Raw genomic sequence first — 25,062 nt, forward strand, 5'->3', positions numbered from 1 at the left:
ACAGTGTAAAGTTTCTCAGTATATTTTTTGTAACTCATTAGTTTTTGGCATCCCGCAGAGCGTATTGGCTAACAGGTTTCATCCTTTCTTGGAGCACACCTAGCTGTGAAAACAGATCTTAGAGCAGACTCCCTCCACCCTCACAGGATTACTGAAGGTAGGAAATGCAGGTGATTATCAGAGTTTGCTTTTGATACAGACATCCTGCTCTTCCGCTGGCCCTTTGAACTGACTTTGATATGCAGTGATTAAGAGGGGTTCAACCCCTGGAGGAGCAGTGGCTGCAGCCCTGCCTCTGCTCCCCCTCTATTGAGTCCTCGTTTTGAAATATTGATCAAACAGATTTGAGGGGATTTGTTGGAGCCTGTGTGGGGTAAGAAGGAAGGAAAGGGAGGAGGAAGGAGGAGGAGAGAAAGGAGGGGGCACGTCTATAAACAGTTTCAGAGGGAACCCGCCGGTCAGACCTCGCTCGCCTGACTTCACACACCTTCCTCCAACGAAGATTTGCCTCTCTTTCAGAAAAAGCAATCCCAGGGCAACTTGCCGAGTTCCCATTTCGTGGGTTCAGAGCAGCCCAGCTTTGAGGAGGATGCAGGGAGGGCTGAGAAGGTCCAGGATGGTGGTGTTGGTCCTGCTGCGGCTTGGCTGGCTGTGCGCCCCCCTGGGAGCCCTGGTTCTGGATGTCAACAGCAAGAGCTCTGTGGATGCGCAAGGAGCCCGGAAGGTAACGCTCGGTAGAGGAGGAGGGCTGGGCGCTGGGCTCGAGTGAAGCCATCACGCAGATGAGCATCTGAAGTAGCTCATCTAGACGGTGGGCCGGATGGAGGCTGTGGAAGGCACCCTGGAAGAATCTAGTCGCTTTAGCATTAACTCACCAGATGAGCCAAGTGGCTTTTCAGGGCATTGAATTTCAGGGCTATCAATTCACCTATAAATCAGGGAGTAAGCTAACATTTAGAAAGCTATACACCACGTGCCAGGCCTTTTATACATACTATCTCATCTCCTCTTCCTCAGAGCTTGAGACAGCTATCACATCTCCTAATGACAGATGGCAGAAATGGGCTCAGAGACGCTGAGGAATTTAACCAAGGCCACACAGCCAGGGAATATCGGAGTCAGAAGTTACATGCTGCGTGCCAACCCTCTCACTTCACAGAATTGTTTTATAGGAAATGTTTCATATACATATGAAAAACCATCAACCGAAGATGAGAGAAATCAGTCTTCGGTATCTGTTTCTCTGCAAATGAGGCATCACTAGAAACCAAAGGATGGTTGGGTTGGCCCACTGAGGGGCCTACTTGGTGACTGATGTGATTCACTGGAGTAAAACGGTCAAATAGGGATGCCACAAACACCAACATTTCTTTAAACTATCGCACAGCATCTAGAGCTTCTAGATACATATCAAAAATCTCATAACCGTCTCTAAGACACACGTGGGAAAACATTTTCTTCCATTTTCACAGAGAGCATAAAAGATGAAATTCTATGTTTAAAAGTAGGACAATTTTTCAGACACAAATAACGTTTGCAGCACATAGGTCTCTTCGTTGGTGATTTGCTCTCCCCTTTGTGAAAGAAAACCAATTCTAGTGAAAAGTCAAGATGCTGCTTGAGGTTTGCCTCAGTGTTTAAAGTGCCTCTCTTTTTGGCTTTCTCCATCTCCTGCCTGGAATAAAAACTCTTCACATCTCGCCGGATTCCCTAGCCCTGTGACAACAGCTTCTCTTTACAGGGTTCACAGTGCATGTCTGACAAAGACTGCAACACTAGAAAATTCTGCCTCAAACCCCAGGATGAGAAGCCATCCTGTGCTACCTGTCGTGGATTACGGAGGTGGTGCCAGTGGGCTGCCGTATGCTGCCCAGGGACGCTCTGCGTGAACGGTGAGTCAGCACGAAGACTTGCAGGACTGCAGCGCTCCCAAAGAGCAGACACAGCATCCGGGTCTCTTAGACTAGGGTATTCCACGACAGGCACTCTCTAAAGGCTCCAAAGTGGTTCTCCGCAGCTGCCTCTTCCCGATGCAGCAAAATAGTTTCTTTCCCGGCAACAACTCTTGCCAGCAACTTGGAGATGATTTTAAAGCAAGGGTTCAAGTTGGAATCTTCCAAGTTCTTCTGTTTTCACTTAGATTCCATTAATTACTTAAGCACCTGCTTTGCCATATGTGAGATGTAAATATTTAGTGCCTGTGTCCCGGAAATCTAGAAAGTTATACAGAAACTGAAGGCGGAAGTACTGCCAAACCCTGTGACAGTCTGATAATGAGCCTGTCTGTGGTTCTCATCCTCTAACTCCACCTGCTTGTCTCTCAGATGTTTGCACTGCAGTGGAAGATGCAACCCCAATACTGGAGAGGCAGATCGATGACCAAGACGACACAGATACACAAGGAACAAATGAGCACCCAATTCAGGAAAACAAACCCAAGAGGAAGCCAAATATTAAAAAATCACAAGGCAGTAAGGGTAACAGCAGCATTCTAAGCATATATATATATATACATTTTTTTTTTTTTAAGAAAAATATTTTCCCCTCCTAGGCTCTTAAGGATAGGCTGAAACTGACTTATGCCTCTCCACCCTGGAAACACCTAGGGAGCATGTCCTATTTCCAATCTCTTTCCATAAACAGCTATGGAGATCATGGGGGTAAGAGCACAAGGTAGTTGGCAGGCCAAGAGGACAGGGAATAGCTATAATAACGGGCTGATTAGCAAGAAAGCCTTTAATTGTTTAATTAAATTTTATATGCACATCTTTTATAGCCTATAATTTAACAAATAGAAATTTCCCTTTCTAGATCCTCAGAATACAAAATAAAAGAGAGATGAACATAGATGCAATAACGTTTCATTCTCGGACAAAATACAAACTTCACTAAGATGCTTTTTACAAAATTGCAGTCTCAAATTCCAGTCTCTGACGTAAAGCAGCTAGGATTTTGAAGGTGGTGAATTGGCCATTCTTGTTTGTTGAAGGCGGCTAATTGCCCCCTGGGTAAGTAGTGGTCTCTCTTTGGGTCAGTACAAATCCCATTTAATAAAACACTGATGAGTGATACTTATTTCATGTCTCAAGACTGGAAATCCCATCTTTCTTTAATAAATGTTTTAACTTTATAAAGTAGTAAATTGTGTTTGGGAAGACAGAGATGTCCACTCCATTGTTGCTTTCAGCCCAGGAGCCAGGCATGCTGTTGCTCTATCTTTACTTTGCGACCTTATCCTACACCCCACGCCCTAACCCAGTCATGCCCTCACAAGCCACCATTCCCCCTGCTTATTACTAAAGCCCGTATCAATCTCGTTACAGGACAAGAGGGAGAAAGCTGTCTTAGAACTTTCGACTGTGGACCTGGACTTTGCTGTGCTCGTCATTTTTGGACTAAAATTTGTAAACCGGTCCCATTGGAGGGACAGGTCTGCTCTAGGAGAGCGCACAAAGATACCGCGCAAGCTCCAGAAATCTTCCAGCGCTGTGACTGTGGTCCTGGACTATCATGTCGAAGTCAGGCAACTGGAAATCAACGAAACTCACGGTTAAGAGTGTGGCCAGAAAATCTAAACAGCTGCACGTCTTCCAGCAGAAGTCTCAGACAAGAACTTAAGAATCTTCCCATACAAATAACTCTTAAAATCAAATCTTGTAGTAAGTGAAACAGACTGAGCTGGAGAAACTGCCTTGTGATGAATGGAAACTAGTTTGGGCTTGTTGTCTATTTCTGCAGAAAAGTGATGTGATTCTATAACAAATTTAACTTTGATCTAGTGATTCAGTTAGTTCAAATAAATCTTTACGTAATTTCTGGTGACAGTAGTAGGCAGGGAAAATTATCACAGCAAATACTTTATTTTTCCTTAAAACCCCCATTGTTTATAATCACTTATTTCTTGGAAGGGAAATACCGTTTTGCTACAAAATAACTTGGTTAATAAAGAAGTAAGATTCAAAAGGTAGTATCTTATGTTTGTGTAGCCCACTGCAAGTTACAAAGCATTTTTACGTTATTTTGTTTTCAATAGCTTTACTTACCATTTGAGAACTTCCTATATTTTGTATTTAAATAATTTCTATATTTCAAAGCTAGGGCTTTCAAGGAGTGCTTTTACTTATACATTTTGACCATCTGAACTTAAAAGTTACACTGGAAGAAAACTAGGGCAAAAAAAAGTAAAATCTTTGTTCAAAGTATAAGAGACCGTATATTATACATATGGGTACATATTAAAAGTGGTTTTAATTAGGGAAGCTCTTTCTGATGGATTACAATCAACTGTTACAGATTTCATTTAAGAGATAAACCACACACCTGTTCTTGGAATTAGGTTATAAGTATATGTTACAAAATCGCATATGGGCCAAGCATAGAAAAAAGTCTCTAAAAAACATTGAACCTTCTTCCAAAGGCTTGCCTAATTGACTAATTTACAATCAGTAAATAGGAGGAAAGGTAATGAGGTAATGTGGTTTATAGCATAAGGGCAGAAAATGAAAAAACAAAAATTCCCATTTAAGATTTGTTATCATCTCATCTCTTACTCCTCTCCACTGACCCTTAGTAAAGTGTCATCATGAACAGAATATATAAATTTAAACGTATTTGCTAATAAAATAAGCACAAGATCATCTGATAATAGTACAAGAGGTTTTATTGACTAACGCAAGCTACAGCATGAAGAAACAATTATTTAAAAACACCACAGACCCTTATGTAGCAAAGGTTAAGAAATAAATTAAGACCTATTGGGCTGTGCCGGGGAGGATGGGCCTCATTCACTTCGATCCTTGGGTTCTCGGTATTTCCACTGGATGTAGTCAAAGATGTCCTTCTCACTATCCACGGGCAGCGGCTCTCCAGCAACTCCTGCAAGGAGGGAGAACAGAACCTTCCTCATGAACCAGTTCTGGAGTTTAGAGGTTTCAGGACTGAGAGCTACATAGGACTCACTTTCAGAAGAAAAAGAAAATAGTCCCCAAGCCACTCAAAAAAAGCCCTCCCCCTCCCCCGTGAGCTTGTGTCTGTGCTTTGCCACACATATTACCGGCGCTACACAAAGAACCTCAGTACCCCAACTCTGGCCAGCTGAAGTGGCCCTAATCCATGATTTTTCTGTCTGCTGGATCGCCACCGTATTAGAGAAAATACTCTAGTGAGTTCCTTTGCAACTCAAAATACGGCCCCCAGACTAGCAGTACTGGCTCCACCTGGCAGCTTACTGGCAATGCAGAAGGCCACCGAGTTAAAATCTGCACTTAACGAGGTCCTCACATGGTTTGTACACACAGTGACATGTGAGAAGCACAGCCCTCATCTACCAGGGATGAAAAACACTTTTAGGACAAAAAGACAAAATCTTCATCTTCCTAGAAGAGAATAGTAAACCACACAGTATATTGTGAAATGTTAACAAGATCTATAAAACAGAAATCAAGCAATTTTTACTCTTTAAACTTTAAAAGCTTGGGGCCAAAGCTACCAAGTTTGGCCTGGCACTAACAAAAATACCTGGGTTCTTTGGAAGTCTTGGAGATACATTTAAGAAAACAAAAACACTTTAGATCAATAAGATTATTTACTGACCACCAGAGGTAGAAAGAATTTAATCCATTCTAATAGAGCTGGAAATAAACGAATCTTGTCATCACGGGCCTTCAACTGAGGGCCTGGGAGCACCTATGGATTAAAGCTTTTTTTGTTGCCTGAGGGACTAACAATACCAAAGAAGCTGCAATTAACTGGCACAGTTACTGAAAGGCTTTTTAGAAAAACCAAAGTTGCTAAACCAAAATATCCAGAGGACTAGGATTATCTCTAATGCAGACAAAAATACTCACCAGTGACTCCCAAGGGACGGATTGTATATTCGTTGATTGTGAAGCCTTTTTCTAGGGCATGAGCTCTCATATTCTTATTGAAAATATCACTCCCAGTGAAATAGAGGACACCACAGTAATACTGATCCTTGGGTATCAACCTACAACCAATAAACAATTCACCAATCTTTTACTACATATTTCCAATTTAGCAAAAATGGTACTCTTAAAATCATTAAGGCACAAAACAAGTCTGTGTGGTCCAATAACTGAAGAGGACACCATCATTAGGTAGACCATTCAAATGACCTCAACTTTGCAGTTAGCTGAGGTTTCAGTAAACTATGCTCTGCAAGAGGTGTGGACAAATGCAAAGCAGTATCACTTGTTACAACCAACTCTCCCCAGGCAGGATCTACTTTGAGCTGCAGAAGACACCATGGTGAACCTAGAGATAATAAAGTAGATTCTGCAGACAGGCATTATTCTTTACATACTTTCAGGCTAAACATTGTCTATTGCAGGGACACATGGCACTTTGGAATGAAAAGGGGTCTTAGACATTTATGCAAATTCCAAGACATACAGAGGGAGGGGGAAAAGGGGAAAAGAAGGGAAAAGTTAATAAGTCAGCAACAAATTTTGAGTAATACCTGATATCAATTCTCCTGTGTGGATATTCCTTTTCATCATTTTTACTGGGAAGCTGGCAAACACCCTAAAACGTATATTTAAAAATAATGTTTAAAGATTTTTTTAAACTTAAGGCTTAATTCTAATCAAATACTGTTAACTGTGAAGTTATTTTTGCTTTAAATGGAGGCAGTTTTAGAATTGTGAGCGCTTGTAACTTAGTAGCTTTTCTATGCACTATATATTATCCCTGCCTTCCTACTGTGCTTCATGATAACTAGAGAACCACATGAAACAGCAGGCAAGGGTTCCGGTTATGAGGGTCTGGCTTTTGTGTGACTCTAAACAAGAGAAGCTAATCAAGGAAAGCGTGAAAGGCAGAGACCAAAACAAACAAAAAAAAGCAACTTGGAAGAAACAATGATTATTCAAGGAGAAGAAAACAGACACAAAAGCTATCAGTAATAGTCTCAGATCACAGATTTTTATCCATGAAATAAGGACAGAATTCTACAGAAAAAGAAAACACAAGGAAAAGATTTAAATCAAAATTTAAAATATGATAGAAGTAGAAGAAGTTGAAGTTGAGGAAATCTCCCAGAAATCAGAAAAGACAGAGAGAGGAAAATTAAGAAAAATTTAAAAGATAAGAAAATTAGAGGATCGTTTTCTTCCTTCTCTACAGGTGAGTTTTCATTATACTTCTGCAGTTTTCTTTTTTAATACTTCTGCAGTTTTTAAACAATAATTATCAAGGTGTATTTTGTTATCTTTTCCTTTTCCAGGAAAATGGGGACAGTTTATGGACTGGGCAGCAACGCATAAATATGTAAAAAGAAATACAAACATCACCAAGTTTCAAATCTAAAGCTTCAAATGCCACATTCTAAGAAAACTACACAAGTGACAGGTTTCTGGTCCTAAAGAGCAGTCGAGTTGGTACACACGTCACTAAAAGACATACTTTTCACTCAGCAACATAGAAAAATCAAAATCTAAAATCTAAAATGGGTATTTTCTTTAGCAACTCCTATTCCTGAGAGATTAATGAAACCTGTTTATCTTCAAATATGAAACCTACCTTCTTAGGCACTAACAAGTTCCAACTCAACCTTCAAATGGAATTACCATGAGGCATTACCTTGCAGAGCTGGATGTCTGAACCCACAGGCAATGATCTTTCTGTTTGTCACATCAGTAATAGGATTCCATCTAATGGCTTTGTTCCTGTCCTCAAGGCTAATTTTATTTCCCGAACTTTTTCTGAAGTGCTAATGTTAAAGAATTTCTCTGTATTACTGTAAATTCTTTATTCAATTGAGTGGATTAGTTTTGTTTGGCATTTCAGTTAGGTCACTTCATGCTGACTGTCTGAAATAAAGCCTCTTTCATTTCCCCAAGTGTAGCCAAGGTATCTTCTATTGTCCTGTGAATCCTCGCTGTAGACATTTCACAGAAAATCATCCTCCGAGGTCAAACCTGCACGAAACGCTAAAATTTGAGTGGTACTCACCATATATAAAGTAAAAAGGCATCTAAATGCAGAGGAAATTGGTTTTTCTTCCAAATGTCATTATATTCACGGGAAGAATAGTTCAATTAACTAAAGGCCCTGAGTTTACAAGAAGAGCTGGAATAACCCTGGCTTTCCTAAGCTTTGATTACTATTAGTTTAAGAGAATTCATGTTTTGAAGATAACTTAAAAAACACACAGATGGTCATATCTTTAAAACTATTTAGTCAGTGCTTATAGCAACAAGATGTTCTGAAAACAAGTGGATCGATATGGAGTGGAGTTTACTCCACTTCATAAGCTGAATTCATTTTGCAGCCAATTTCCTTTCAGAAACCTAGAGACCTTAACTCCTTTGGTGATCTCTGCTCATGTTCACGTGCTCAGGGTCACTGCCCTGACTCCTGCCTGCCTCTCTCTCCCCGCAGAGACCTGCCTGCCTAACTTCCTTACTTCAAGTCTTTCCCCAGGTCTCATCTTCTCAATAAGGCCGGACTCTTTAATACCGTCTCCTGCACTCCCTTTCTTTTTAAAAAATAATATTATCTTAACGTTTTACCTACTTAATATGTTCATTGTTAAGTAGCAGTCCCTTCCCATACCCTCAAATAAAAGTTCTACTTAGGGCTTCACTGGTGGTGCAGTGGTTGAGAGTCCGCCGGCCGATGCAGGGGACACGGGTTCGTGCCCCGGTCCAGGAAGATCCCACATGCCGTGGAGTTGCTGGGCCCGTGAGCCATGGCCGCTAAGCCTGCGCGTCCAGAGCCTGTGCTCCGCAACGGGAGAGGCCACAACAGTGAAAGGCCCACGTACCGCAAAAAAAAAAAAAAAAAAAAGTTCTACTTAAATTCACTAATCTATCCCATTCTCCTAGAGCAGAGCCTGGAATGTAGTAGATGCTAAGTATGTATTTGGTGAATTGACTGAATACACCTTCTCATTCCTACTGACACTCATTCTCCCCGCTTTGTTCTTTCATAGCACCATCTTCTCTTTTTCTATCCCTTTTTCTGTTCCCCAATTTAATTCTTTCCAGGTTACTACCTTCTTCCAACTGATCTATTTCCAAATAGAAATATATTATCTTTTATATTATTATTATGTATTATACTAGTATAACACTGCACAACTCTTTGAAGATACAGTATCTTCAAAAGATATTTGTACAAACCCTTCAACGTTTCCACATATATTACTTAATCTGATCTGCATAACAGTCCTTTGACAGAGGGCAAGGATATCATTTTATAAATAAGAAAATTAAGGCCTTAGAGAAGTAAAGCAACTTGTCAATGTCACACAACAAATTGGTAATGGAACCAAAAGATCTTAAAGCCTCCGTATCCAAATCTCCTTTCCTACAATGCAACATACCAACACCCACCGTGTTTGCAACAAGACACAAATCACTTCTTATTGCCTCCAAAATAAAATGATTTGAAAGTTGACCTGGAGTGCTTCTCATCCTAACAAATACTAATTATACATGTCAAAACAGCAGGCTCAAACACGGCATTTTCTAAGCGTCAGTGAATACATGAACTACGTGTACAGTATACAAACTTTATACACAGACCATCCACTAAGATGGATTCCTATGTCACAACATAAAGGCCTTGGTCTCTTATTGTGGTCTAAGTCTTCTATACTTTGAAAACAAACAAAAAGCCTGCTTTCTTATTTTCTAACCTGTTTTCTTCTGGAAAGAGGTTTGGAGGATTCCCTTTCTGGCAATACCTGTACATGTGCTGCCAGGTATGACCGAGAGAACGGAAGGCTAGGTAGAGCCAAGACTTCCACAACCCCAGCCCGTATCCGAGGATGGGTGAGCGGTCCTAGTCTTTCACACACCACATGTACTGTGAGGTCTGAACCGGCCGACTCTGCAGCATCACTGGGATTTGGCTGCCTCTGACCTTCCTAGACAAAGGACTTCCCTTCTTTGAGCAGCTACTAGGATAACCCAATTCCACTATGTCAGCAACTCTTTATGTTCACATACTTGGCTACCCACCTTCCTTTGCAGGTTACACCCAGCCCACCAGCTTGTAATTTTTCCTTGTATTCTTGCTAGCTGGATTACTACAGCCTCTGTAGGTCTTTCCTCTGGATCTCTTTGGGCACAGAAGAATACTGTTCAGACTGTAAAAAAATGCTTCTGCTTTTTTATTGTGTAAACACCTTCCTGGTGGCTAACTCTGAAAACAGCTGCTACACTTCCCCAGGAGACAGTCCAGTGCTTTCACAGAGATGACTACTGAAGGAAGAGAGGCCAGAAGGGGTCCCTGGTGGCATACCAGGACACTTTCCTACTATTTAAAAAAAAACAACCCAACTTGTCTAGCACATGATTTTTAGAATTTTATCTGATTGAATGTTCTTTAAATGTAAGATTTATGCACATTCATTTTGAGTGATTTAAAGTCAATCTAAACTTAAAAGGATGTTCATATGGCATATACAAATCCTATTTTTATTAATATCTCATGTGTGCATATATTTTTGAGCATAGAGTAAGAGCTCAAAACCTGACAGACTAGGGAGAACAGATCATAAATGTAATTCTCAAAAACTGACTAGAATTTTTATTTTTACCTTTCCCAAAGTTCTTTTGAAAATACTGATAAAGTGTGACAACTTAGTTAATATACTTTCATAGCCCATTAAAATCACCATGCTGAATCAAATGACATGTTTTTTGCATATATGATTAAATACACATAACATAAAATATACCACTTTAACCCTTTTTAAGTGTGCAGTTCAGTGGCATTAAGTACATCCACACTGTTATGCAACCATCACCACCATCCGTCTTCAGAACTTTTTCATCTTCCCCAACTGACATTCTGTCCCCATAAACACTCACTCCCCATCTCCCTGCTGCCCCGCCCATGCCCTGGCAACCACCGTTCCATTTTCTGAATGACATGGTAATTCAATTATCTATCTCAACCATCTTCTTCTACTTTTGGCTAAGACTGTCAAATCTACACAGTGAGACTCTTGCTAATTTTAGCATGTCCATGCTCCAAAAGCATAGTCTCTGACTTAGGAAAAGGGGGGCATGGAGAAAAGAGCGCCCAAATGCTGTATTTAAGTGAGCAGCAGATAAATGTAAGCCTTTATTACATTAGCCCTAGATTTCTGTTTGCCTTCGGTTTTTATACAGGACCATTTATTAATGTTTTTAATCCATTTGCTATTCGTCTTGAATCCTCAAGTCTTAATCCCCTAGGAAGAACACAGGACTTTGACAGTCCATCACAGTGTGTTTCACTGGGACGACTCCACAGGTGCCCCCTCTATGAGCCCCCTTCATACAGCATGGTTCTTCCCCTGGACGTTCTATCACGTACCCTGATGCCTTCTTTCTTTGGTCTTGTAACAGATTAATACTCTTCAGACAATTCTAATCTCACTTATTAATATATTCTGAGTCAAAGAGTATTTGCTATTTTAGGGAAAAAATATAATGTATTAAAGTCATTATGGATATTTTAAAAATAGCAGATTATGCATAATTACCTATTCCAATGGCACAGATTATTTACAAGTGGGGAATTTAGAACAAAACTCTTTACTGGGACTTCCCTAGTGGCACAGTGGTTAAGACTCCACGCTCCCAATGCAGGGTTTGATCCTTGGTCCGGGAACTAGATCCCACATGCATGCTGCAACAAAGAGTTCACATGCCACAACTAAGGAGCCCTTGAGCTGCAACTAAGGAGTGCACCTGCAGCAACTAAGACCTGATGCAACCAAATAAATTAAAACAAAAACAAAAACAACAAAAAAACCCTCTTTACTAAAATATTCTCAGATTAGAGAATATATCTCCTCTAAGGTCTAGGATGTCCTATTTACTGACCGTGACACTAAGCTACAGTGAGGTCACACTCAGAATGGTTACTGGACAGTCTCCACAGTTTTTTTTTAAATGTGTTAATTCAAGTGAGTACTTACCATGAACTTTGTTTCCCCTTTTGACAGAGTGTCTGTAATAAAATGAACCTTTTGTAACTGCTCCACAACACGATGTAACAGCTTTGGCTATAGAATCATAATTAGGGAATAAGAAAAAAAGCAATTACTCTGTTACAGCAAGAGAGCATTTTTAAAATGAGTTTTCTGATGCTCTATGCAGAAATGCCTAGTTTTCCTATGTTCTGAGTACCTTTTCTTCTAACAGAAAATTCATCTTATCAAATGAAACCACCACTTTTCACCAATATCATGATACCCCCAAATAGACATCATTTGTCTTTATCTGTTTCATTAAACAAAAAGTTACCTGCTTCATCTTTAAAAGGTACATATTCCAAAATCAAAAGCATTTTGCCTTCATGGGTCTTCTAACAGAGCTTAAGTTTCTTGATAGACAATAAATAATTCTGGAAGTATTTTACTAAATTTCATCTCTTCCAAATGCTAGACTGTCCTCCTGCCAATTATTTGTGGACAAACAATGCGTATCCCTTCCAACAACTTACTTTGCCTCTCAAAGAATTCAGTCAGTACAAAACACTTCAACTGACTTTCAGAAAGATTAAAACAAAAACTCATTCTGAAAATATCCAACTATCATTTAGAAAATTATATTCATTGCTGTGTAAGACCAATCACATTTGCTTATAAATTCTGAGGTACCTGTTTGGTTGACTCAGAGGTAAAGCTTGGATGGGTCAGAAGAACATCCATGTCGCCACTGGACTCTGCCCCTATGATAGCAAAAAATATGTATGGAATTCTCCTTGTAAATTTATCAATTAGGCAAACACAGAACCAAGGTGATGACACACATAGAAGATTCTTACTTCTTACAGCCTAACTTTCTATTTCACTGTGCTTCATATTCAGAATTAGTTAAAAGAGTTCAATTTTCTGTCCAACTATTCAGGTATATTAATGTAAACAGCAGAATCTGGGATAACAACCGTAATTGATGTTAGATATATGTTGCATACAATTGGTTAAATATTATTAAAAATGTACCTAAGTAACTACTCAATACTGAATAAAAATAACATTTAAATATACCTTTAAAATATATCTATGAACACTAAATATTTAAAAATCTCAAATTAAACAATATGCTCTAACTCTGCAAAGGTTAATCAGAAAATTCATTTCAATTCTTCTGAATGAATTCACTTAATGAGTACTGGTAACAATTACTATTATGGCATCATAGATAAGAATGCTAGATTCTTGGGGCTTCCCTGGTGGCGCAGTGGTTGAGAGTCTGCCTGCCGATGCAGGGGACACGGGTTCGTGCCCTGGTCCGGGAAGATCCCACATGCCGCGGTGCGGCTGGGCCCGTGAGCCATGACCGCTGATCCTGCGCGTCCAGAGCCTGTGCTCCGCAACGGGAGAGGCCACAATAGTGAGAGGCCCGCGTACCGCAAAAAAAAAAAAGAGAATGCTAGATTCTTATAGCAGCTACCCAGAGAATTTCTGATAGCCTATTACCACTTCCTAAGCAAAACTCCAGAGGTGGCCAGAGATTCAGTCAGACATCTATTTCAAGGTTTTAAATAAAGTTCTATTTCAATTTTTTAAGATAATATTTTAAAATTTAGGTTACCCTTCCAAAATTTTGAGCCAGTAAGAGACCAGGATTGTGTGGTTCTCACTTTGTTCACATTCACATAGTAAATTAAGATCTTCTGAAGAACCTGGTTGTTTTGAGAACTGGTTCTGAGCTGATGTCTCTGAGACATTAAACTTAGATCCATTAGAGAAAACTTAGAAAATTAAATAAAGTAAAACAACAAACAGAAAAACTACTCATGGCTTCACTATCATCTAGCCAGATAACCACTATTAGCATTTAATATACCTAAAATTATTTTATAATAATTTTATTAGAACTAGTCATCAAAAAAACCCATCTTATAATAAAATCAGGATGAATTTCCTCTAATTTATACTCCCATTTATAAACAAATAAATTTAGCTAATACTACTAGATATTAGTAAATCTATAAAGTAACACAAATTACATCTTTTTAATCCATGTTTTTCATATACATTAGGCAATTTTAACATCAAGGCATGAATAACCTAAGCTTAGGAAGTATGTTACCTCTTCTGAAACTGCCACAGACTGTAGCAATGTATTCAGAATCCACTTTTTCAACTTCACTTAGTACAATATCCTAATAGAAGAAAACTTAAGTCAGTATTCTAAAAATGGCTTTTCACCAATTGACATTCTCAATTCTAATCAAAGAATACAATTCAGCACACTCTTACTTGCATTTGTAACATCTCTTCACGAGGAATTCTTTTCTCAAAGTCCTCAAAATATCTATAAAGACAGAATAAGTAGACAAAAGATTTTTTGTGAAATTTGAATCTTAGAAATTAAACTGCCTACTTTATCAAGTGTCCTTATACAAGCAGATCTTTCAAAAATCAAGACTAAAATTCATTACGACAAGAGTAAAATTGGGGGGGTGGGGAGAGGTTTATTCCTTAACTTGGATCAAAATCCTTAAGTGTCATGCTTTGTGATATTCCAGATATTCCATCCAAACTTATTTTAAATAAACTTCGCATTCACATACCAAGAGTAAATAAATATATTTAATACGGTTCCAAGTTAGACTGCTCCCTACTGGCAAATCCAGGGATTACAGTTTATTGCTCTTAAATCCTGAAAAATACTTGTATTTTAAAATATTATCCTACAATATGGATAAACCGAGACAACATTATGCGAAGTGAAAGAAGTCAGTCACAAAAGACCATATATTATGATTTCATTTACATGAAATATCCAGAATAGACAAATCTATAGAGACAGAAAGTAGAATAGTGGTTGCCAGGGGCTGGGGGAGGGAAGGGCAGTTGGGAAGAAATGAGGAGTGATGGCTAATGGGTTTGGGCTTTTTTGGGGATAACAAAAATGTTCTAAAATTGACTATAGTCATGGTTGCACAACTCTGGGAATATAAAAAAAACACTGAATTGCACACTTTTAAGTGGGTGAATTACTTGGTATATGAAATGATATTTCAATAAGGTTATTAAAAATACTATCTTAGGGGACTTCCCTGGTGGCGCAGTGGTTGAGAGTCCGCCTGCCGATGCAGGGGACACGGGTTTGTGCCCCGGTCCGGGAGGATCCCACACGCCGCGGAGCGGCTGGGCCCGTGGGCCATGGCCGCTGAGCCTGCACGTCCACAACGGGAGAGGCCACAACAGTAAGAAGCCAGCGTACCGCAAAAAAAAAAAAAAAAAAAAAAATACTATCTTAGTATTAAATAACATCTAAGAATGATAAAGTGCCTGTTCAAAACCAATTCTCACAACAAGCAAGTTCTTCAGAAGATCTCCATCTACTATGTAACTATGTAAATGCAAGGAGAGTGAGAACTACACCATCCTGATCTTTTACTGATTCAGAGTTTTGGAAAGGCAGTGTAAGTTTTAAAATATTGTGGTAAGGCATCAACAGGGAAGTTCAGAAGGTTATTAGGACTGAATGGCCAACAAGACAACCTAAGACCAGAGGAGATACGTGCTTATGCATGTACACTACGTGCTGTAAATAATCAGTCAGAAGGGGGGGTCTGTATCTTGCACTTGACAAAGTAATTACCCATGCTGACAGACGACACGTCTACTAGTTATTCCTATTCTGGTATTTAGGTGTCTGGGTTTTCTTCCTTTTCCTTTTTAAAAAATTTAGTGTTTCATGGTCATGTCCCGTCTTCTCAAGTAGACTCTGAACTTCTTAAGAGCTACACAGAACCTGTTTATATCCTAACCTCAGAGGCAGTGCTTCCTACAATGTAAGCATGAAATAAATACCCTGACTAACTGAGGCCCTCAGTTCTATGTATTTTAAGGGGAAGTTCCCAGCTAAAGTCAAGGTAATGTGGGATATACTCAAAACAAGCAAACAAACTAGAAGGCAGTAAAAAAACACGTGTGAATACAGGCTTATTCTCTACAGGAGTCTGCAACAAATCTTAGCATTTCTGATTAGTAAAATGGCTGTGTTTAGCTAAGTCTGAAGACTTATGGTGTACGGAAGAATGACTATAAAAAATTTTACTTTTACATTTCAAGTGTCAAAAGGAAATCTACTATCTTACTTTAGCCCAATTCGCTGATGATGGTTCAATTTATCTTCATTTTTTCTGAGATCTGTATAGAAGATAAATAAAGTTGAGATGCTGATTTAAACATTTTTGAAAAAAAATGCTAATTTCAGTGATCCTTTTTTTCAAAGAACTACCTGGAAAACACACTGAAATGACTTTGAAAAACAAATGAAAAAACTTTCAGATAGTAAGAACTAGATAAAAGTGATTCTTCAAGTCAATAGTAAAACCCAACAGTGACTGCATAATCATTTTTATTTACTGAATCAAAATTTCAATTATAGCTACATAGAACAGTAGATAAAACATACCAGGATCATACCAAACTTCACTGAGTATAGCAAAACGCACCTTCTAAGAACCTATATTGCTTAATTTACGGTTAATAGCAGCATGAGAAGTTCATTCATACTGTTCATTTGTTCATTCACTCCTTCACTGGATTAATATTTATTGAGTATCGATTTGTGCAGGCACTATGCTAAAAATCCCATTGAAAGGAGAGGTAGTATTATCATTTTTTTAATCAAGAAAACTGTAATATCTTAAACTGAAAGTGACCGAGTCCCATCTGGGTGGTCCTTTAGTGGGTACAGGCACAGGAGTGAGCCTTGTTAAAGAAACGGCAAGATACGTATGCTTCAAAAGCAATTCCTATGGTCACCCTTATATTCACAAACATAAATTCTCTCTGGAGACATAAAATGGAGAAAAATAAGCACCTTCATTATTAAAAATAAGCATGTAATGTTTCTCATAATTGTGTGCACACAGAAAACACTAAGGTATATGACCGAAAATGCCACAGAAATATTGAGTTTGTTATATATGGAGAGAGGGATATCGACAGCTATTACATTACATATCTGTGAATGGTGAAATAATGTAAAACCACCACAGTAGATCCTTGACACCCCAAGGGATGCAACGAATACCTTTGAGAAACGAACTCCTGACCTCTTTAACCAATATTTCACTCAGGTAAATTATATACGCCACATGCAGAAAAGCACAAACCCTCTCTGAGATGCATATATAGAACAATTCATTCTCTACCTATGTGATTCACACAAATTCTCAAGTTAATAATATTACTAATTAATCATGCCTTTTAAGAGTCAGTTACTATTTTTAAGTACTTACTAGGTACCAAGCACTCTGCTAAGTCTTTTACATACATTATTGCATTAAATCATATGAGAGAGATATTATGATACCATTTTGTAGCTGAGAGACTGAAGTATCACAGTCAACTTTTTTTTTTTTTTTGCGGTTCGCGGCCCTCTCACTGCTGTGGCCTCTCCCGTTGCGGAGCACAGGCTCCAGACGCGCAGGCTCAGCGGCCATGGCTCACGGGTCCAGCTGCTCCGCAGCATGTGGGATCTTCCCAGACCGGGGCACAAACCCGTGTCCCCTGCATCGGCAGGCGGACTCTCAACCACTGCGCCACCAGGGAAGCCCCCACAGTCAACTATTTTAATAAAGGGGTGGAGACTGGATTCAAATCCAAGTCAGTCTCCAAAATCTGTCCACCTGACCATCTGGGTTGCTTATAAATTAGTTGAGCCCACAAATATTAATCCCCAAGTGCCACAGATGTGCTGTAATGAATCCATATAGTATATACCCTTGAAAGCATGAAGAGATAAATTATATTTAAAAGATGGCTATATTAGGTTTAAGGAAAATGTTTTATAATTACTTGACTTTTATTTTTATCACTTCTTTGGAAGCAAAAATCCCTTCAATAAGCATTGCAAGCCTCTTAACAGAATTTTTCTCAATATACATAACTTGGCTTTTAGGCTGAATGTATAGGACTTTATGGTCTAGAATTTTATTAAAGAAACAAAAGCAATTTAAAAATCGTCTAAAAATCTACAAATGAATCATTGCCTTTAAACCAAGAAGCCACTTCTTGTTCTTCTTGATTTTTTTCTAAATTATAGACCAAAACATGTGTAAAATGGGAATATAAGCTATACTTTATATCTGTTCTCTACTGTAGAGTTAAAAAGAAAATCTTACCATTCGTTTCTACTAATTGAGAAAGGGTTTTTCAAATTCCAGTTTGTTAGAGCATGGTCCTTCAGCACTATATCTGACCTGAAATTAGTGACCCACTGTACAGACTCACCTTCTAATGTCTTAATTCCTTCATCTACAAACTTCCTTGCAGCAGAAGGACTACAAAGAAAGAAAAGCATCTCAGTGTCAAGTGAAACTCAGGATCCTTGTAACAAATAACCAGTTATGCCTCCTCTTGTCAAACATAAAAGCTACCTTTGAGCTAAAAAAAACACCTGCTAAACTACTGTGTGGTTACTTTGGTAATGTTCAAATTATTGAAGCCTTAATCTAGGAAGACAGTCATAAATTTAGATATGAAAAAGACATCCAAGCAGCTAGGTGGCATAATGCCCATGGACATTATTCATACACCAGACATACAGGCACTTGAAAACCATTCATTCAAATGAGATTTAATGAGGGCCTATTATGTGTCAGATATTCTTCTAGGTGCTGAAAATACAGCAGGAATAAGACAAATAAGGGCCCTGGTCTTACCTATTTATATATTCCAGTGGTTAGAGAGAGACAATAAACAGATATATAAACAAAGAAAAATATCTGGTAGATGAATTAAAATAGGGTAATATGACAGAGTGGCTGGGTCTTCTTTAGATTGGGTGGTGAGGGAAGGCCTCTCAGATGATACTTAAACTGAGATTTTAATGACAAAGAGCCTTGGTACAGAAACTGACATTCATATCAGGAAGGCAATGTGGCATGGAAATAATAGATCTGGACTGGGAGTCGGGAGACCCAGGTTCTGATTCTGGCCCTGCCACAGCTATCTCACTTTCTGCATTCAGTTTTCTTGCCTGGAAAATGAGAATAATGTAACAGACGCTCTCTAAAACAAATATTAACATTTTATAATTGTCTTGGGTCCCCAAGGAGTCATGCTCCTTTTCAGTATACTAGGTTTAGGAATTTAATATATTTTAAAATAACATTCATCAAATGGTTGCCATTAAGGAACAATCATCATATACCTAAAAGAATGGCCTCATTCCATCAAGAAGAGAGTTAAGTAAAGCACTGCAGCCCTAATACTTCAGTGTTAACCTTTACTCTCTCCAGTGTCAAAGAAGCCTCTGCTAGCTCAACTTTAAGATAGAGATGCCTTCATTAGGAAATACTTGAGTGCTTGTTCCAAGCTCATATGCCAGGTACTACAGAAAAAGCTTAAATGTTTAAGATAAATACCACGCTCAGAGAGGCAAAAGAGCCACAATGTGGAGGGAGTGATAATAAGTCCACAGAGCAAGTGCTAATGGAGCTTAGAGGAAGGAGAGATTATTTCTGGCTGGGGACTCAAACTGGATTCACGTGCCTTGAATGGGGCTTTTAAAGTCGCGGCAGCCTCTGAAGAACCAGCCTGAGACGTGTAAAATATGGGTGAGTGAACTGCATGGGCAAAGGCACAGAGGTGAAAAGGTACAGGCCTTGAAGAGAAAGAGCATGTACTTTAGTTTGGCTGACATAAAAAAATTAAACAACCCTACTACTGTGTCTGCTTAAAAAATAATTCTTACCCAATGCCACTAACTCGAGTCAGGAAGTTGATGGATGAACTCGTATCATCCTGCCGAATCTTTAAGGAAAAAAAAAAAGTCTAACAATGATTTAGGAATGCCTTGAGGACTCAAATGATCTTATTAGAAATACACTAGGCTGCTAAGAGACTTGAAGAGCCTTTTACACTGCCTGGATAACCCATGCAGAAGGATTCATGTAAAACCCCAGTGGTTACAGGTGAGTAAGAAAGCAGATGAAGATGGCTCTTCGCTAATTTATCCAATACTTTAAAAAGGCTTATTCATAAAAAGACCAGAAGTGATATAATGACTATCATCAGGGTGAAATAAAACCATAAAAATGCTTGTGAGAGTTTAAGCATAGAAATTCTAAAAGATAACAATCATTTAGTCAAAGTTTATAATCTCCCTTCTAAATGGTACTGAAAATAAAGAAGTAATTCTATCACAGATGCTAATAGTCTCTTAAATGCAACATAAAATAAGTGAACAGTTTATAAGAACAATATTCAAAATCTAAAATATAGGACACTTACAAAGCCATAAACTGCTCCTCCCTTTTCTCACTGAATCTAACAGAGGGTGGATGACATCACCCACCCTGCAATGGTGCTACATGATAGCTGCCATAAAGGCAGACACTATAAGCAAACAAGTAAGTTAGCATTTTACCTTTTCCAGTTTACGCAATTTTCCAGTAGCTAAAAACTCATCAATCTTTTCAGCAATTTTTGTTCCTACTCCAGGCTACATAGAAAATAAAAAAAATAAAAGTCACATAAATATTATGCTTACCAAATCACTAAAAGATAAAGGAAAAAATGAGAAATGAAAAAACAGTGATCGTCACATGACCAGTTTTCAAACAAAGGACACAGAAAATTGAGCACCAGTAAAAATATATTCTCCCAAAGACAAAATGTTTAAATGATTGGCAAAAAAGGAGCCCTAATGAGACAATTCTAAATGACGTTGCTTTTTCAAAATTAACTTTTGTTGTAGAAAAATTAGAAAATATAAAATTGCATAAAGAAAATATTAGAATCACTTGTTAATTTCATCACCCTGAAAATTAAAATAACCTGTAACCTTGCCACTTAACATCTGCTATGTACTGACTTCTTTTTTGCTCATATATATATGCAGTTACGTGTGTGTATATATGTGTGTGTGTGTGTGTGTGTCTGTGTGTATACATACGGCTACTTTTTTCTTACAAAAATAGAATCATACTGCTTTGTAAAGTGCTTTAACTTAAAAATGAATCATGAACAAATTTCTGTATCGATAAATAAACTACAACATTTTTAATGACCGCATAGTGTATTATTGTAGGAATGTATCTTAATTTACTTTAAGACTACCGTACAGGAGAACATTTAGATGTTTTCCAATTTTTGAAATTATAACAATGCTGTCATGGACTTGCTCTAGAACAGAAGTTCTCAGGCTTCTACATACACCTGCATCACGTGAGGGATGTGTTGGAACAGAGAATGCCAAGTCCCCCCCCGAGAGTGACACTATTAGCATACAGGGCTTCACGGAAATTACAGAGAACAGGGCTAAATGCCATAACATGCAAAGGGGCTTAATCGTGTGCTTATTAGTAGGTAAGATCTCCTTGGGAACACTAACTCACATAAGTTCCTCTACCTGGGGATCAGAAAGAACAGCTAGCGAGCAGACATGGGAGTACCGCTCTGTTACCACACGCTCCTTGAGGAGTAACCCTCAAGCTGAAATTCAGCATGAGAATGAGTACACATATACGTGGCAAAGTAGAGAAAGAAAACTGTAATTACATATGTTAAAAAAAATCTTAAATCCACCCCCTCCCCCAATAAAAACACTCCAAGCTTGAAAAAGTATGCTTGAAACACATTAATATTATTCCAAGAAAGCAGTGAAATCTGCCCGTGTGGGTCAAGGCAGCTTCGGAGGCAAATTTCATCTTGTGGGAACCCATCAGATGGGTACATGTGTGAGCTCTTCGATCAACTTGCTCCCTAAACTTACCAGTTTCTTAGCTTCTGCTCCACTCTTTATTTTGTGTGGGTACTTTGCTATCACAGATGCTGCTTTTCTACAAGTAAAAAGAACAAAAAAAAGGAAAACCAATTGGAAAGCCAGCAAAGTATTAGTTTTTCTTAAACTGGAATATACATACAAACAAATATGCAGCTTAAACTTTCACCAAGGTGAACTTATCTTCCACATCCGTGTAAAACTTTAAAACTCAATGAGCTAACAGATCACCTGCATCTCTAACTTGTAAAAGTATCCTGAAAACCCTCGCATTTGAGAATAACACAGTTTCAACCGTATATGTAAAACTAGGGAGATCCAGGAAACCAGTAGGCTTTCCTTTCTGGGATTAAGTGGAAAATATCATTGAGCTTTTTTTTTAATAGCTAGTTTTTAGAAATTGTTCATAACTCTCCTTTCATAAAAAATGTGCCACCTAGAAGTATTCAAACTACTACGTACCAAACTGGCTTATGGATGGTTATTTTTAAATTCATGGCTTAAAACTGTATTCCCCTATGTCCTTGTACCAGTTCTTTTTTTTCATTGCTCTCATTTCGGTTCCACGTAAAGCAGTGACCTGTATCCTTGCCATCTCCACACATACCTAGCTCAGTAGTCTGGTGACAGATTGGGTCCACCCTGGGAGCTCACTGATGGTATCCTGTCTATAATTTCAATGCTAAACGTAGTTTTTGGATAGTCTTTGAAGCCTTAGTTTTTCACTCTGTTCTAGCACATATAACCTTCAGATTTGGATTTCGACTTCTGTATTAGCATGTTACTGATGATGAGTCTGGAAAGGTAGGCTGAGGGCAATTTGTGGAGGAAATTGTTTCAGCAAAGACAAGCAGTTCCACATAATTGGCACTATGGCACAAAGCCTGAAAGGGAAGAAGAATTAAATCAGGAAAGACCTTTTGTATGCAGATGCTTTGGGGTTTTATCAAGGTAAAGAGGAAATATTTAATTCAAGAGAATACTTTGGTCACATCAAGAGAAAACTTTGGTCACATCAAGAGAAATGTATATGGGGACTGGGGGTTGGGGAGGAGCCTGCAGGGGTGGTAGGGCATCACCTGCTTTTCCAGACTTATTGCCCACTCAGACTATACCCCTTATGCAAACTGAATTACTGACTTCCTAGAAAATGCAATACCCCTTCGTGTCTCAGTGCCTTGGCTCATTTTGTTTCCTTTCTCTAGATTGTTCCTCCTCTCCCTTATCTCCTGATGGGCTCCTTGAAGACTAAACACCTCCTCTCTGAAGCCACCTGAGACTCAAGTAGAATACGGGGTTGAATCGCTCTCTGATTTTGAGATCATCAAATGTGTGGACAACCGTACAAATATTTTACAGAGGAATTCACAGGAGGTAAAGAAAGGGAGTGTAATCAGTTTTTAGTTATGGTGAGTGAGAAGCAAAGATGGGAGTTGAGTTTAGTTTTGAAAGGGTAGAGACAAAGTTAACATAGGCTTGAAAATCTGGAGAAAAGCTCAGTGAATACAGATCTGGAGTCACTGACTGGTATTCAAAGCCAAGAATGGTAAGATTGCCAAGGAAAGTATAAAAGTGAGAAAAGAGGGCTCAGGGCAGACCTCTGGGAACTACCAACATTAAAAGGTAAGATACAAGAGGAGAAAGAACAGAAGATTGTGCCATCATGGAAGTCAAGATGATGCCACTGAGAGTCCAGTAAGATGAGATATGGGTGAGAACCTTTTCAGAGGAATGGCAGGATGGAAATTACACTGCAATGAGATAAAGAATGACTGGGGATGAGGAAATCCAGGCAAGGAATACAGATTATTCAAGGTTAACTGTAAAGTGGAGGAAAGAAAAAGGTGCTAGCTAGAGGGCAGAGGGAGGTGAAGAAGACTGCTTTGTTTTTGCTCTTAAGAGCTGAGGGACTTGGACATGTTTACAGATTAAAGGGGCGGAAGCAGGCGGATATGGCATTAACGGCTAGGATAACGGCCCTGGTGAAATGGACAAGGATGAGATTCAAAAGGTGACAGGTCAGCCACACACCAACCAGATGGAAAGATTCCCCTGAACCACATCTACTTTACAGCACAGACCTCACCCACTGTCTTTCATTATGACTTAAAATCAAACTGCATTTTCAGTAATTCACGTTCAATGATGGGAAAAATATGTATTAGCCTATTTTCAATCAGAATTGGCAACTAATCAAAACTGATCCTACAGAACTCTGCCCAAATTCTCCCAGAAATATCGCAGTAAAGTGCCACCAGAGTCAATACCCTCAGTTCTTGCTTTTTATCCCCTCCTACAGACGGTCCTAATATCCACTGGACCCTCAGCCCTGTTAACTGCCACACATCCGAGAACGCATGCTAACAGAGAATGCCCCCCCGTCCCACCTGTAGGCATTGTACTTGTGGATAGCCTGGTTCACGTTCTTCTCGAAGTTTGCGAGTTCTGAAAAGGCAACAAGAGGCTCGGTGAACAAGAACCACGAGTAAACAAACGAGAACTGAGTTTCCTGGAAGGAGGCGTAACGACCTCTTAAGGGACAGGGACCTCCCCGCTTGTACACCGGCCAGGCTAAGGGCAGCCCAAGCGTGACTCAAGGGTCTCCAGCAGGACTGACAATCTGCCACCGGCGCCGGAGGAAGATCCGCACGGAAGACTCCGGGCTGCTAGGGGCCGGACATCCTTGGGCTGTCGGGACTCGAGAGAAGGAAGGGAAAGCAGCGGGGAGGGAGGAGTGGAGAAAGGCAGCGGCGCCGGGCCGGGCTAACCTGTGAGCATGTCGGTGATGCCCCCGTTGAGCGTCTCCTGCGGCGCCTTCCGTTTGCTCATGGTGGCCTGCACCCGAGGACCGCAGAGAGCTCACAGCCAGGGATGGTCCCCTTGCCCAGCTTTCGGGAGGGGCTGCGACCTGGAGAGGACGCAGGATCAGCCCAACGCGGCGAAACCAGCGCGACTGGCTGAACAATGAGGGCTTCTGACTGGGGGGGGCGGGGCGCGGCGCACGAGTGACGTCCCAGGGAGGGGCGGGGCCGGTGGGGGCCCAAGGCCAGGGGGCGGAGCCGGGGAGGGGCCTCAACGGCGAGAGAGAAAAAGGATCCTGGAGCCAGCAGGACCGGGAGAAGGATGTTGGACCCGAGCTTAGATTTGGCGGAAGGGAAATGGGAGCCTCAGGATTACAACCCAGTGGGGTTCCTATGGGAAGACTTGGACTCCTAACCTAAGGCGTTGTACCTGTCTTCCCAGGCATAACGTTTTCTTCAGTCCTCTCCGTAGAAGGGAAGTCTGGTTTTGACTCTGAAGTCAAAACTTCAGATGGTGGGGTATGTAAGATGATGGGGTA

At 39.7% G+C, this 25,062-nt stretch overlaps 2 protein-coding genes across 3 annotated transcripts; one reads left to right on the forward strand and one right to left on the reverse strand.

Annotated features, from left to right (window-relative positions):
* The first annotated feature begins 616 nt into the window (after nt 1–616).
* On the forward strand, nt 617–3,751 carry DKK4 (dickkopf WNT signaling pathway inhibitor 4). The gene is made up of 4 exons (XM_060136401.1): nt 617–724; nt 1,742–1,892; nt 2,325–2,477; nt 3,324–3,751. Exons 1-4 carry the CDS (start codon nt 617–619, stop codon nt 3,665–3,667), a joined length of 756 nt encoding a protein of 251 aa, XP_059992384.1. The 3' UTR covers nt 3,668–3,751.
* Nucleotides 2,722–24,685, reverse strand: POLB (DNA polymerase beta). 2 transcript variants are annotated; one of them, XM_060136399.1, is made up of 15 exons: nt 24,491–24,685; nt 24,110–24,167; nt 21,714–21,780; nt 20,367–20,441; nt 19,692–19,750; nt 18,227–18,276; nt 16,081–16,132; nt 14,231–14,285; nt 14,061–14,133; nt 12,623–12,693; nt 11,939–12,025; nt 6,479–6,543; nt 5,847–5,986; nt 4,752–4,875; nt 2,722–3,527 (listed from the first exon to the last, which is right to left on the reverse strand). In XM_060136399.1, the coding sequence occupies exons 1-14, from the start codon at nt 24,549–24,551 to the stop codon at nt 4,781–4,783; spliced, it is 1,008 nt and encodes a 335-aa protein (XP_059992382.1). In that variant the 5' UTR covers nt 24,552–24,685; the 3' UTR covers nt 2,722–3,527; nt 4,752–4,780. The 2 variants fall into 2 exon arrangements, with proteins under 2 accessions (XP_059992382.1, XP_059992383.1); XM_060136400.1 differs by lacking the exons at nt 14,061–14,133; nt 14,231–14,285; nt 16,081–16,132.
* Between the last annotated feature and the right edge of the window lie 377 nt (nt 24,686–25,062).

Source organism: Lagenorhynchus albirostris, chromosome 21 (genome assembly GCF_949774975.1).
Source record: "Lagenorhynchus albirostris chromosome 21, mLagAlb1.1, whole genome shotgun sequence".
Taxonomy (NCBI): domain Eukaryota; kingdom Metazoa; phylum Chordata; class Mammalia; order Artiodactyla; family Delphinidae; genus Lagenorhynchus; species Lagenorhynchus albirostris.